The sequence below is a fragment of the Harmonia axyridis genome, chromosome 2 (assembly GCF_914767665.1).
Source record: "Harmonia axyridis chromosome 2, icHarAxyr1.1, whole genome shotgun sequence".
Lineage (NCBI taxonomy): Eukaryota > Metazoa > Arthropoda > Insecta > Coleoptera > Coccinellidae > Harmonia > Harmonia axyridis.
Window position 1 is genome coordinate 52,848,719 of NC_059502.1, and position 16,055 is coordinate 52,864,773.

The following is a 16,055-nucleotide window of genomic DNA, read 5'->3' on the forward strand; positions in this document are numbered from 1 at the left end:
GCTTTCAATATACAGGTTGTTTCTAGTGTGTCGTACAGTTTATCAAATATTTATTAATCTTCGCTACAGATTAGGTAAATAAATACCAAAACTTATAATTAATGCATTCATTAGAGCTTACTAGCTGGATCTTTATAATAATTTGGATTTTCCTGAGGATTACTAGAGATTTTTTCTAGAAATCGATAGCAGATACGACAAAACTATAACAAACAAAAAAGTGTAGTACTGGACCAGAGTCTAACAGCCATTCACCAAAATAAAGTTTTGGAGGAAGGAAGCAGGCATCCTTCCAGAAAATATATCACCCTGTAGATTTGCATTCAAAATTAGCATATCACATGGTGAAAACTTTAAACTGGAATATCTATGGCCAATTCATATTAAATATCTTGTGAAGGGAAGGTTAAACGAGAAAAAACTTAAACTTTAACACATATATCTCAAAACAAAATGTTTAGGGACTCATGTTATAGGACTTTTTTTCTTAAAATGATCCGGAAATCTGTCATTTTCATTTGTATCTCCAATTTAGGAACACCGTGTAATTAACCCCAGTATCCCCCTATTTCTACGCTCTTGTCGTGAACTTTGAATACAGAACAATAATATTTTATATTCTATGGTCTGTCATTATATTCCATTCATTTGAGTAAAAATTCGATATAAACTGAATTGTAATTTATTGTGAATGTTTGCAGTGTCTAAAATCAGTATTTCCTTTTTAAACGGCACCAGGCAGATAGCGGGAATTCGAAAAATTTTAAAGAGCGCCCTGCGCCACCTTACAGCACTCTGGTGAAGCAGACCACCAAAGCAACAGGTGGGTCTCTCAAAAAGTCTGAAACAAAATCGATTCAGTAAACACACCAGGTATTCTATGCATCTTAGTTGGCATCAAAACAAATGCTCACAGAATAGAGAGGTATTATAATACCTCTCTATTCTGTGCTTCAGTTACAAGGCGATTTCCATTCCTCTTATTAATGTTCTAAGCAAAGATTAATCTTTGGTTCTAAGGGGAAAACAGACAAGACAAGCTTCATGCTATCGTGCACAGTAGAGATAATACAAAACAAACAAATTGAGAATTTACGAAGTGTTGAAGTCAGAAATGGAAACATACTCAAAAATTTTCCCTGATGAAAATAATCATCTCAGAGTAAAGATGGAAATGGGAGAAGCTGATGATAGCTATGAAAAAGGAAACTCATTTGACTTGGAGTAAGCATTAATTATTTTTTCTTGATACTGTAGACCCAATTTTAACTTTTTTCATAGTGAAAGTTATTTCTAGAAAGAACATGGCTTATTGTCTCTTCATTTAAGTAGATGTGTTTTTGCGATTTTGAAAGTTTTAATTATTTCTAAACTGATCTTAAGTCTTAGTCTTATGGCTGGTTTATGCACCATTTCTAAGAACTAAGAACTAAACCTAAGATTTCAGTGGCGTTTATGAACTCTCTTGTTAGTTCTTAGTGAAGAAAAGCGCACGTCCTCGAACTACTTTCTATTTGTTCTATACTTTTATTTATATTGATTGTGAAAAAATTTAATTCATTTTTTTCAGATACACCGAATTCTTTTCATCGATAAACTCGAAAAACAGAACATCAAACAATAGAAACTGGTACTCGTTAATATTGAAATTCTATGCGCTGCATGCGAACTTCATTATTTTAACTAAGAGCTTAGTTTTTAGTTAAAAGTTGATCAACTTTCTAGTGCTAGTATTAGTTCTTAGTCCTTAGGTAAAATGCATTAACATCCTCATTGATTTGTTACCGTTCAATTCTTAGGTTTAGTCTTAGTCCTTAGTTCTTAGGAATGGTGCATGAACCAACCATTAATTTTTTGATTTTAATGAAAAATGTCAGAATATAATAATAATAATAATAGGACTTTATTGATTTGAATTCGTTACAAATGAACAGAAAAGCAAAACAACCCCAGGGCGAAGTTCAGATGGCATTCGATGATGCCTCTGTTCTGCCACTCAAACCCTGATTTAATAACTTTAACATAAAATTGATACATCCAAAAAATAAAAAAATATGCAAAAAGCCTTATAATATGGAAAAAAAAAACAAGCGAAATTGAGCAAAACATGAACAATTCAACAGAGCCATCGATGATAATATGTTGACTATCTCTTTTTTTTCGAATAATGTAAAATATTTAGATACAATTTAATAGAGAAAGAAAGAGAAAAGTTTATTGATGGCCATCAACCTGAGGTCCTTCAGCCTGTTACACTGCATATACATAAATATTTAAAAAAAAAAGTACATTATGTGTTTTCTAATGCTCTAAATAAAGTCTGTGTAGGGTATTTTCTAAAAGTTGTTTCATCGAGTTCTTTAAGATTATTGAAAAACTTTCTGTTGAAAATACAAAATCAAGAATCAATTGGTTCACCTGGTTCTTGAATACAGCATTTGGTTTGGCGGGTTATGCAATATATTGTTGGGATGTCTGATTTTTGAGATGATCCTAAGTGCTGTTGTCTCTGCCACCTTGAGTTTTTTTACTGCTGGAGCTCTACAATTTATATATATACAAGGTATATATGCATGCATGCATTTTCAAATTGAATTTAAATTTAATATTTGAATAGGAATAATTTCATGAAAGGATTTCGAAGCAGTAAAAACATATTGAAGAAAACGCGAATTATTTTTTCAACTTTAACACCCTGTATCTCGGAAACAAAGCATTTCCGGACCCATGTTCATAGGAACTTTTTTGCTCAAAATGATGTGATCTATCACCCGTTTCAGTCTGTCGGAAACAAATCAGAACACTCTGTATATACATATATTGGGTGTTCATATTCAATTGAAGGTCGACATATGCTTTTATAATATTTTTTTTAGCATTTTAGATGGATATACCTTGTTTTTTATATGTCAGTTTGGCGAAGTATTTGGCTCTAGTGATAGTTTTATTTTTTTCCAGTTTCGTTTGCATGTTGAAATTCAGTTTATTATCAATCTGTACACCCAAATATTTCATTGAAGTAGAAATTTTTCCCTTTGGAATCATTTATTTTGTTGCATGCATTAATCCAGTTGTTTCCTCTAAACTGCTGTATCATATTTTGAATAGTTTTATTATACCTATTTAGACCTCTTTTGAAATTTGAAATTGTTTATGAGATGTTTCTACTATGTAGCTGTTGATGTTACTATAGAGAATTCTAGATGTTGACGTGAATTTGCCTATTAACTTCGTTGTTATTGGTTCAGTTAGTGATGGCTCCTCAGGATCCTCCAGATCAAGCATCAGAATGTAGAATCGGTTCCCCGAGAAAACAACTGTTGTGTCTATATTGAATTGATTGAATTGTCTGATAAACCTTTGTTTCAAATAATAAGTTCGTTTCTGTCACTATATTTAGGATTATTCAACTTTCTATTATAAATATTTTTATTTCATCATGTACCATTATTAGAGCATGAATCTGGCTTGTGTTTTTCCGAGAGATCTTCTTTTTCATTAGTTTTTTTATTAAGTGGCTTGACATTAGCATTTGAAATACCTTCTATGGGTTTTTTTGGATGTTTCGGAATTGACCATGACATATGGTCTTCTGGGCCACAAGACAAGCACTTCGGAGCATTATTGGTTTTGTACTGAGACATATTATGTGGTCCTTGTCATTTTGAAGTATTTTGGTGAATTTGTGCAAGAATCTTTTATGGTCGAATTGTAAACATTTGTTGCAAGGTATAGGAGTTGGGTCTGGAGGATGGCTGGGATATACCAAATAGTGTAGATTCATGAAAAATAATCCATTATTCAAAAGTGCTTCAAATGATTCAATTTCATAATTATTCTAATAAATCTTGTGGGTTTTGAGTGGGCTCTTGAGATTATCCTTTTGCAGTATCTATGTTTTATGTTTTGTGATAAAAGATGCTGACTTATTTCTTCTTCTTTTATACACGTTTCCATATTTGAAATCACCACAGAGTAAGTTTGTTGAGGCTCTCTTCTTGTATTTGTCGGTTTTTGCGATGTTGTTTTCTTGTAACTGACTATTTGTTCACACTGTTGATAGGGTTTGATCCAATTCCCTTTCATTGGTATTGGATTTGAGGATAAAGCCGAGAATGGTTTTGAGAATTATATCTCTGGACATAGGAGATATCGTATTCCAAATGGTCGACATTTGTATTGTTACGTTTTTCGGTTAATTAAATCGGTACTTCTGGCTAACACTAATTTATTTCAGGTACACAACTATAAATAACTATTTAAAGATGATTTATTTCAACTATTACACTAATTTATTTTCACTACTAAATTAATTTTCTTCTACAACTTATATCTAAATGAGTGTACGGCACTGACCGCCGTTTCCGTCGCACTGCACTGCTCTGCGGCTTCGATTGGTTATATACCGCTCGCATCTCTCTCTAGAAGCGTCTTGATCTTTCTATCGAGCTCTCGGTGCGTCCGGTACCTTCTAGAAAGAGGCAGTGGCGTAGGGCTTGCGAATTCGTTACAGTATTTTATCTATTTCATTGTTTTCATAATGAATATAAAATAAATTTGAATATTTCATCTTCTGGATTTCATTCATCTTGGCTTAAAGGTTTCTGTTTATTATTTTGGTTTATTTGTTTTGGTTTTCGATGTTTCTTGTCGTTGATTATTTTTTGTTGACGTGGCAGATGTTGACTGTTTATTATTTTCTTTATCAATTTCCTTTGGTGAAGGAATGTTTTGATTCAATCCTGGATCTTTTATTAATTGGGGTTTTTTTAATACGATATCAGGAGATTTATTATCGGTTTTTTTCTTTGTATCCATGGCGTTTTTGGTTGACTTTTTCTTTCGTTTTTTACGCTTTGAATCTTTCTGGTTTTTAGGTACTTCTCCTCCTGAAGAGGTATAAGTAGAAGTGCCGCTGACCTGGGACATTTCTGATTTGTAGGGAAGTTCGAAGACTGCGGCGCTAGCAGTAATCCGCTTAGAAATTTTATTTAATCGAATTTGTTTACGCATAATAATCACTTTCTTGAAGAAATTCTCAAGGCACGTTGAAATTATTCACATGTGCTCACCATGAAGGTTCACCAAAAACTGTTTAATATTATTTTCTCTATTTCGCAATCATTCAAATACACTAGGATACACACATACAAGATACTAATTTTCAAAATATATTTATTTTGAAATTTTTTAGATTAGATCTTGAATAGTTCCTACGGAATAAAGTCTAATCGATTATATTATGTGATATTGAAATTTCTATTTCAAATTCTCTAACAAAGAAAATCAATGTAGTCAAGCAACAATACTTTTTACAAAGATGTCACACTTTGTGAAATATTCCATTGAAAAATCATTTTGAAAATTCGATTTTTTAGAAGAACCCTTTTGAATGTAAATTTCCAGTGTTTGTTGAAATTGTTTTATCTTAAATCTCTTGTAATTGAAAATGTTTCAATTATGAAAAGGTTAAGAGTTTAAGAGTAGCTTTAGCTAATCTTCGCCTTTTCGGGGCAAATGTATGTACATTTGTTGAATAAAGTCGATTTATTATTATTATTATTTTTTTTTTTGTTTTAGTTTTCAATACACGATTGAGGATAAAAAGAATGAAATCATGGATATTGTTCAGCATTACACTGATGAGAATGGAATGAGATCGTCTCTTGAATATGAAAGAGGACAATTTGCTTTCAACCAGAAAAGCAATGTCGATGGGCATATAGATGCTGTCCATTTGAATAAAAAAGAACATACATGTCACTTATGTGAGTTTGCAGCCAATCAGAAATATGACCTCAAAAAACATATAGATTATGTCCATTTGAATAAAAAAGAACATAAATGTCACTTATGTGATTATGCAGCCAATCAGAAAAATAACCTCAAAATGCATATAGATTCTTTCCATTTGAATAAAAAACAACATAAATGTCACTTATGTGAGTTTGCAGCCAATCAGAAACATGGCCTCAAAAGTCATATAGATTTTGTCCATTTGAATAAAAAAGAACATAAATGTCACTTATGTGAGTATGCAACCAATCAGAAAAGTAACCTCAAAAAGCATATAGATTCCGTCCATTTGAATAAAAGAGAACATAAATGTCACTTATGTGATTATGCAGCCAATCAGAAAAATGACCTCAAAATGCATATATATTCTGTCCATTTGAATAAAAAAGAACATAAATGTCACTTATGTGATTATGCAGCCAATCAGAAAAATAACCTCAAAATGCATATAGATGCTTTCCATTTGAATAAAAAACAACATAAATGTCACTTATGTGAGTTTGCAGCCAATCAGAAAAGTAACCTCAATAAGCATATAGATTCCGTCCATTTGAATAAAAAAGAACATGAATGTCACTTATGTGAGTATGCTGCAAGCAAGAAACAAACCCTTCAAAATCATATAGATGCTGTCCATTTGAATAAAAGAGAAGACAAATGTCACTTATGTGAGTATGCTGCAAGCAAGAAAGAAATCCTTCAAAATCATATAGATCATGTCCATTTGAATAAAAGAAAACATAAATGCCACTTATGTGATTATGCAGCCAGCCGGAAAGTTCATCTCAAAAGGCATATAGATTCTGTCCATTTGAATAAAAAAGAACATAAATGTCACTTATGTGATTATGCAGCCAATCATAAGTTTCACCTCAAAAGGCATATAGATTCTGTCCATTTGAATGAAAGAGAAGACAAATGTCACTTATGTGAGTATGCTGCAAGCAAGAAAGAAATCCTTCAAAATCATATAGATCATGTCCATTTGAATAAAAGAAAACATAAATGCCACTTATGTGATTATGCAGCCAGCCGGAAAGTTCATCTCAAAAGGCATATAGATTCTGTCCATTTGAATAAAAAAGAACATAAATGTCACTTATGTGATTATGCAGCCAATCAGAATCATGAACTCAAAAAGCATATAGATTCTGTCCATTTGAATAAAAAGAACATAAAACTTATGTGAGTTTGCAGCCAAACAGAAATATGACCTCAAAAGCCATATAGATTCTATCCATTTGGACATAAAAGATTTTAAATGCCACTTATGTGAGTATGCTGCAAGCAAGAAAATAACCCTTCAAGATCATATAGATTCTGTCCATTTGAATAAAAGAGAAGACAAATGTCACTTATGTGAGTATGCTGCAAGCAAGAAAGAAATATTTTTAAAATTTTATATATTTTGTCTTCAGAAAAAAGAGCCAAAAACTTTTTTGAGAAATAGACTGAGGAAATAGTAAGTGTTTTTAGGATACCAGTGTTGCTATTCGGTGGGTTTTATTGAGGCAATAGATGTCGGGTCGGTTTGAAAGATGGATTTCTTCAAATATGGTTATCATAAGTTACTCACAGAGACCCTAGGCTCTGAGGCATATTGCTTTCACAGGCTAATACAATTCTATTGAGAATGCTTTAATGTGATGAAATAGGTTGTGATGTTGATTAGTTATGAATCAAGGAATGTTTTGAATCTGGGTTTTATTATGTGAATTAACATTTCCATTTCAACTCTTCAAGAGAGCAATCCTACAAATATTTTGTTTTTATTCTGATGAACTGTTGGAATTATATATCTTGTAATTTTTTTTCCTGCATCAAGAAAAAGTCTGTTCAGGACAAGAATTCCAATATTTCATTACCCTTTCGAATATTGCGCCTTCGCTATTGATCTTCTAGATTAAAAATCCTGTAATGGTAGGTTAATGCACCATTCCTAACAACTAAGAACTAAACCTAAGAATTCAGTGGCGTTTATGAACTCTCTTGTTAGTTCTTAGTGAAGGAAAGCGCACGTCCTCGAACTACTTTCTAATTTTTCTATACTTTGATGTTTGACATTGATATTGATTGTGAAAAAATTAAATTTATTTTTTCAGATACACCTAATAATTTTCATGGATTAACACGAATAACAGAACATAAAATGATAGAAACTGGTACTTGTTAATATTGAAATTAAAATATTAAGAGTTGGTCAACTTTCTGGTGTTAGTTCTTAGTTCATAAGTAAAGTGCATAAACGCCCTCATTGATTTGTTAGCGTTCAATTCCTAGTTATTAGTTCTTAGGAATGGTGCATAAACCCACAATAACCCACAATCCACCTACATGTATTGCAGGAACTTATAGGCAAACCAATTCGTTAAATATTAACCCTATATATGTCAGCCCCAGCGAAACCATACTGCAAATATTGTTGAATTAATATTAGGCATTCGTTGTAAACCAGAAAGAGCCAGTCTAATGTTTTCTTCAACTTGAGTGCATGCAAAATATTCAATTTTTTGAGTTTTTTGAATTATATATGTTTCTATGAACTAGTGAATTTGTTTCGGAAGGCGCGGATTTTTCAGTGAAGTAGCATTGGTAACACTGATACTTATTTTTTTTTCCTCTATATGTGCTAGGCTACATTGGCCATCTACACAACGATCATTTCATTATCTATAAAATTCTATCAGATTCATTCCATGACCTAGCCGGGATTCGAACCCGGTACCTTCGGCAAGATACTTATTTATAAGTTCTGTGGTTCTATGTCCCAATTCGCCATTTTATAGGTTTGTCCACAGAATACTAAATATATAAGAAGTGCTAACGCCGCGGCGTTATTGTTGCCTTGATTTAACACGGCGCGCCGTGTTAAATCAAGGCAACAATATGGCGGATATTTTGTCCGCCATCACTAAGTGTTTTACATGGCGGGAAAATTCGAATATGAAGGTATGACAATTCATTGAAATTGTTGGAATATTATTAGTATTTATTTTAGGTTATGTTATAATTTCGAATTAAAACAAAAAATATCATTGAAAAGTTTTATTTATCAGAGGAAATTTACATATTTGCTTAGCAAAACTCGCCACTTCGTGGCTCGTTTTTGAATTTTGAACTCGTGGAAGAATACCAATGCCTTCTGCACTTGTATTATAAATAACTATTCTCCACATGTTGCACACTATACTTTTCCTACAACTGCACAAATTTCAATAATTTAATTAATAGACTTGATTCAAATCAAAATGACCTTCGTTGACAGTATGTGCTAATTTATTGCGTTTCCATAGAAACGACTCAAAAACCCAATTTCATTGGTCTACCAAGGGAGGTGTGGGCAAAGTGCCGTGGGGAATAATATTTCCCACAGTATGCGCAATACATAGTTTTGCAATTGAGTAAACTATGCAGAATACGCTACTTTTCATAGCAGTTGTAGGAAAAATATCTTTTTATACCTACTTCATAAAATTCTATCTGATGAACAACTGAATTGATATATTTCTGAAGCAATATTAAAATTTCTACACATACATGAAAGATAAAAAATCTTTGGTTCGATTAATCTATCTTCCTACATTTCGTGATTCACTTTAATTGGAATAAATCAATATTAGAAATTTTTATATGAATTAGATAACACTATACATAAATATACATTCTTTCTTAATAAATATAATATATATTTTTCGAAATAATCTATATATTTGGGTATAACAAATTTATATATTTTTGTATTTTAAAAATAATAGATTGTCTGACACAGTTACTCAAAACTTGTGTTAATTTGCTTTTGGCTTTTTTATCACAGATTCAAAATAATACCATTTGCTTCAATGAGTAATTGTCATTGTATATATACTAAGTTATGAAAATCCACTTCAAAAATACTTGAGAAATCAATAAAATTATTGATTGAATCACAAGATACATTGAATGCAGAGAGTGAAATTTATACCTAGGTACTTTATAAAATTATATCTGATGAACAACTGAATTGATACATTTCTGAAGCAATATTCAAATTTCTACACATACATGAAAGATAAAAATCTTCAGTTGGTTTAATCTATCTTCCTGCGTTACAGTGCTCATTTCGTAATTCACTTTAATTATCACAGGTCTTCTTTGGTACTTCATTTTCAGCTCATTTGGAGGTTGTAGGTGGATATGAAAAAAAAGATTATAAATAGCGATCAATTAGTAGGTAATTCATTTTAATTTGATATGATAATTCTGGATCACGTAGATGGTTATTGTTAGAATCATTAATATTTTCCATACAAGAAACATTTGGGGAAGTTCTACAATCATGGGGCTGATGATTATAAATTTGATACTTCAGTAAATGCCGAGGAACAGAATTTAACTTTAATATAGTTGGTTTTGAAGGATAATTATAATCACAAGTAAGGATCTCAGATATATTAGAACATTGAAATACAATATGAAGAAAAACCCGGTCTTATTTTGTTCTAAATTTATTTTCTCATGGATTACCTTACCTTACCTGAAACCTAAAACAGAACTTGTAATAAATAAGTGACAATAAAAACTACTTTATCTGTTCATTGCCACCATACATCAAGAATTACAAATACACACACAATTTATTGTTGGTTATAATTATAAACAGGGGGGTGAAACCGCTAGTGCTAGCATTGGCAACAGTTGTGACGTCACAAACACTCAACATACACCGTATACATCATGCATACATATCACGATGTAACTTTTTGAATATGATAATGGGAACTATTTAAAACTGTCTCAGATGATTTCGCCTTTTGATCCTGTGATGGACATTAGTCGAGTGCAAAACTCACAAATAAATTCTTCAAGAATGACCCATTATTTAGGCTACCAGATACAAAATGAAATGAAATTTAGATATTAAAATCATGAGAGGTCAAGGGTCTGATAATGGGGCAAATATGCGCGGAAAATATATTGGTTTACAAAAACGCATACTCGATGCTAATCCTAGGGCATTTTTTGCGCCATGTGCTGCACATAGCTTAAAATTAACTGAAAATGATGCTGCTAAGGTTTCAAATGAAACACTGGACTCTTTTGATATTATACAAAAGATTGGAATGTTATGAAAAAGCATGATCCTCAGTTACATCTAAAACCCCTAAGTGATACTAGATGGTCAAGTAGAATTGATGCTAAAGTTTCATTTAATTCAAATATGTGATAGCCTTTTAGAAATAGCAGAAAATCATACTTTTAACATAAAAACTTGACATAAAGCGAGTTCTCTTTTATTGAAGATTATTATTATTATTATTAAACAAAATTACAGAGTTGAGGTACATTAAACCTTTAAACTCTAACTGAAAATTATCCATAATACAACTGTAGAGAAAGAGAAAAAAAAAACAGAGATAAGTGAAATTTACAAAAGGCTTCAAAAATGATATTATCAACAACCAAAAACCTAACAATGTATACACTTCAATTACTTTTCCAGGTGTCAAATTTATTCTTGAACGCATTGACTGATACTGCTTCTACAATTTCACTGGGCAGGCCGTTCCAATGGTTAAACACCCGATTACAAAGGAAATTCTCTCGGCACCTCGTTCGAAATACTTCTCTATTCATTATTTTAAATTTATTTGAAGTATAATAATTTGGTATGTTTCATTCCAGATTGTTATTGTAAGCAAAATGATGCGAAGTGTAGCGATTGACATTAAAGTGTGCCAAAACTATTTGAAGAATTTAGTTGATCATTTAAAAAATTATAGGGATGATAATGTTCTCGAGGAAAAACTTGCGGAAACTGGAAAACTAGCGGGTGCTCTTGAGATAGATCAAGGTTTTTCTCCATTTTATACTGTAAGACGAAAGTATAAACCAAAATTCTCCGATTACGGATGAGGCACCTCAAGATCCAAAAATCGCTTTTAAAATAAATATCGTTTTGAAAATAATTGATCAAACACCAAATTCCTTAAACAGTAGGTTTGATATGATATCTGATTACGATAACGTTTTTTGTTTTATTTGTGATATTCTTAAATTAAATGACAAATATCTATGTCATCATCATAATTATGAAACTAGAAATACGCAAATTTTTTTATTACCTAAACATAGGACCCATAAATTTGAATGCTCTCCATTGTACCGTAGTATTAAGTTATACAATCATTTGCCACCATCTGTGAAGTCTTTGAATTTAAAATTGTTCAAAAAAGAAATCAAGAACCTCCTCTTACAAAAAGGTTTCTATTCTGTAAATGAGTATTTATGTGACTCCTCAGTTGTTTAGTTTTCTTATTGTGACCTGTCCTACACACCATGTAGTGTCTTAAAGGATTAAATAAAATTATTATTATTATTATGAAAATGCTGTTATGCTCTTCAACAAAATCTAACTGATCAGGAAAAAATAAAAGATGCTGACGTGAAAGAAAATGATTTATTCAACGAGACAAAAGCCCTAAGATTGTTTTCATTACCTGAAGCGTAAAACCCTCTTGAAATATATTTTTGAAAATAATCTAACTTCTCTACCGAATCTTAGTATTGACTTAAGAATCCTTCTCACTTTACCTGTGTCTGTTGCTTCTGGTGAGAGATCATTCACTAAATTAAAAATAATTAAAATTTATTTGAAGTCTACCATGTCATAAGAAAGATTTTCTGGTTTGGCAATCTTAGATATAGAGCAAGAGATATACTCGATAAAATTGATTGATTGATGATAGAATTTGCAGAGCCAAATCTAGAAAAACATCCATTCAATTTCTGGATTGATCCTAATTAAATGTTTATGCCTTTATGAATAATTTATAGAAGAATACAGCTTAAGTTTTGAAACACATTTGAAATGTATTATGTTACAACTAACACCATAAAGTTCTTAAGGAAATGAAGGTTGCTGATAGATTTTCAACCAATCTACACTAAATTCTTAACAAAACTTGAAAAAAAATTTCCGATTATCCAGCAGTGCTCTTCTCCACCTCCCCCTTTAAGGGGCGCCAAAATATGTTCCGCATGATAGAGAGTTTCTATCAGGATTTTTAGACACTATTACCCCAAAGATCTATAAATATGATGAAGTTAAAATCCCGAAAAGTGTTGAACATAAGGATATAAATTGGAGTGATAGTGAACTGAACTCCTTTTATAACATATATGAATACCTGATAACAAGCATCAAAAGAACCTCGAGAGTGTGTAACACTTGCATCTCCTCTGTTGGATCAAAAAGTCCTACAAATAATGAATATTCAAATTTCACACAATTGAAAAGATTCAGGCCTCATTCTTTGTACTTCTGCAATGAAACAGCCTTCAATTTTTTAATTAAATTAGAATCTATTTTTGTTCAATATATAAATGTTATTGAAAATCAAAATGTAGACCTAAAGAAGTTTTATATTGATAAAATGATTGCTGTTAGGTCAGAAATTGTAAACCATTGTCATAGTTTGAAACATAAAATTATAACACGTTTTGTTGTGTACAGATTGCGAATAAGGTCAAAAAAAAAAAACTTCTTTCCAGAGTTATGGCCAGTAAGCCCATGGCTGGTCATTCCAGGTGAGTTTATGAATGAAAAATTATAATTCCTACTTGTGTATGTGTGTAGTTCTTGAGTTATTTCTTAGTTATAATTTAAGTTAGAAATTGAAGATAACCAATATTTTCTTCGATCTGTATCTTCGGAATAATAGATAGCATGATTACCAGTTCATTTGAGATGTTATACATTGGATCGAATTCAAAATAATAAGACGTTTTGTTGTCTACACATTAAGAATGAAGTCGAAAAACACGAGTTATGGCCAGTCAGCCCATGGCTGGTCATTCCAGGTGAATTTATTATTGGAAAATAATAATCTTTACATTTGTATGTACCTAGTTCTTGAGTTTTTTTTCAATAATAATTTAAGTCAGAAGTTAAAAATAACCAATATTTTCGATCTGTATCTCTGGAAAAATAGATAGCACGATTCAGTTCATCTGCAATGTCGTACCTTGGATCGAATTCATGAAACATAATGTTACTTTCTGAAGAAATTGAGACTCATAATATGAAATATTGCCGTAAGTTACCGATATACAATTCAAAAATACCGCCAAAAACATCTTGACGAAACATGGCGGACTTTTGACAGTTTTATGGCCAGTTGTCGCCACTGTGGTAATATAGTCACTGTAATTTTCAGATGCCTATAGACAAATCTAGTATTCTGTGGTTAGCACTAGCGGTTTCACCCCCCTGCTTCAAACTACCGTTGACTCGTTGAGAGAGCTACGAAGTATAAACAAAGATGGATGTCGTTGAGGAATTTTTTGGGAATTTACATTATATTAGGTTTATAAGTATTGGTCTTTTTATTAATCTGATGATTTTTTGTGAAAAGTTTCAGTGATTTATGTGAATTGTTAATGGTGTAGTTGTGTTGTGGCTAAGTAGTTTGCTAATAAAGGAATCGTTGAACGATGTGGCTATTACAGAACATTGGTATTAATTCGATATTGCAATAATTTTATTAGATATTTCATCATAATCCCGTCGTTTGAAATATTAATTATCAATTTGTTAACAATAAGCGCGTTCGGTTATTACCTCGGACCGCTCGGAAGTGTCCGAACCGTTCGTTTATTACATCCAGATTGAGGGGAATACACATCTGGAGCGTTCGGCAAAGATATCTGATCAATCAGATGTCGATCTTTTTCGTCGGACGTTTTCGACCTAGCAAAACGATTTTATCCACAGAGTTTACCTTTGTCTATGAATTATTGGATTTTATCTGTCTACGACATTTCGTCGTAGTTTGTATTGAAAAATTTCAATACCTGACTTGTTATACTTCTATAATTGGATTTTAACTAAAATTATGATGGGTATGGAATGCAAATAACAAATGAATAGGCAGTGTGTATATTTTTGGAATGAGATATCTGGTGGTGACTTTGGACAATATCATTAGTAAGACTTTGGGGACAGATAATTTTTTCGTGTAATTATATAAAGCGTCGTGCATGTTCAGTTTATTCAGAAGAGCGATGGACATTCAAGCTAGGGATATGAAGAAAAAGGCCAAGCTTTTAAAAAAGCTGACCATGTTTACAATATATGAAGCGGACTGGTTTCATTACTTCTAAATAAATGAGACAGACTTCAGTGAATTTTCCACCTTATTATATCGAAATTATGTAATGTATGAAGCAGAAGAAATTTACTCCTTCAAGGGTATCGACTGGGACATCAGTATCCCAGAAGTATTTTATAAATGTACTGTTCGGCAATAAATATACCCAGCATGGAATTAAAATTGGGAATATAAAGCCAGATCAGTGTATTCAAGGTACTATATCTATATTTTTGTCAGCTAATAGTTTATTATCATACGGAAGTTTCAGAGAAAAAAATACCATATTCAGGAAAAGGACTTGAAGTTTGTCAGTCGGACCCGAGGCTTGTTGCTTTTCTGAATGGTGTTATTTTCAAAAATGGGGAGTCAGTGAAATTATTGGAAATCAAATGTCTATTCATTGGTAAGTTTCTAGTGAGTTATAGAGTTTATTTTTATAATTGTTTATAATTTCAGGTCAAATTATTTCTGCTGAAAATACTGAGCACCATTGCCAATATTTGAGAAAATGAAAAGCCAGCTAATTTGAAAGAATGAATAAACATTATGCTAGAGTCTGATTAAGTATGGCAATTATGAATTTGAAAAATTGCGACTCTATATAGTGTTCTCATCTGGTGATAAGTCGTTCAAAACTGTTAGTGAGCCATTTGATGAAGAATTCACAAAAAAATAATTCTTAAAACTTGAAATGATTTATTTTGAAAATATGCTTTACACATTGTGTAGCATGAAAGTTTAAATTTTTCAATTAGAAAGATATTTTTCCAAGCCTTAATTGTACTGTTATAAGACCATCCAGAATAGGAAAAGTTCCGAATCATACATGTCTGAAGTTATACATGTTATAACTTTCAGACTACTGAAAAATTTGAGTCCAGTTGTTATTAGTAAGAGAGTAAAGGATTTGCTATTGGATCATACAATATACAGGTTGAGTGATTTTTTTAGGAATCATTTTTGTAAATATTATTTGATAATTTGTAACTACAAACATATTTATGTTTTCATTACAATGACTATTAATATTATTCATTTATAGTTTAAGATTTTTTGATTGACAAGCCATGTAAACTTTTGATGGTGTATGTTTTTATGGATTTCTTGTGTGCAAATAAATTATTATTA

At 31.5% G+C, this 16,055-nt stretch overlaps 2 protein-coding genes and 1 long non-coding RNA gene across 3 annotated transcripts; all 3 read left to right on the top strand.

Moving 5' to 3' along the window:
- Window positions 1-1,007: 1,007 nt before the first annotated feature.
- LOC123673419 (zinc finger protein 711-like) lies at window positions 1,008-6,683 on the top strand. The gene is made up of 3 exons (XM_045607903.1): window positions 1,008-1,224; window positions 5,581-6,116; window positions 6,676-6,683. Exons 1-3 carry the CDS (start codon window positions 1,115-1,117, stop codon window positions 6,681-6,683), a joined length of 654 nt encoding a protein of 217 aa, XP_045463859.1. The 5' UTR covers window positions 1,008-1,114.
- A 188-nt stretch (window positions 6,684-6,871) lies between these two features.
- On the top strand, window positions 6,872-7,592 carry LOC123672289. The gene is made up of 2 exons (XR_006746243.1): window positions 6,872-7,155; window positions 7,215-7,592. It is a non-coding gene; the product is annotated as an uncharacterized LOC123672289 (long non-coding RNA).
- Window positions 7,593-14,604: 7,012 nt separating this feature from the next.
- LOC123672293 lies at window positions 14,605-16,042 on the top strand. The gene is made up of 3 exons (XM_045606350.1): window positions 14,605-15,140; window positions 15,196-15,330; window positions 15,384-16,042. The coding sequence occupies exons 1-3, from the start codon at window positions 14,996-14,998 to the stop codon at window positions 15,437-15,439; spliced, it is 336 nt and encodes a 111-aa protein (XP_045462306.1). The 5' UTR covers window positions 14,605-14,995; the 3' UTR covers window positions 15,440-16,042.
- The last annotated feature ends 13 nt before the right edge of the window (window positions 16,043-16,055 follow it).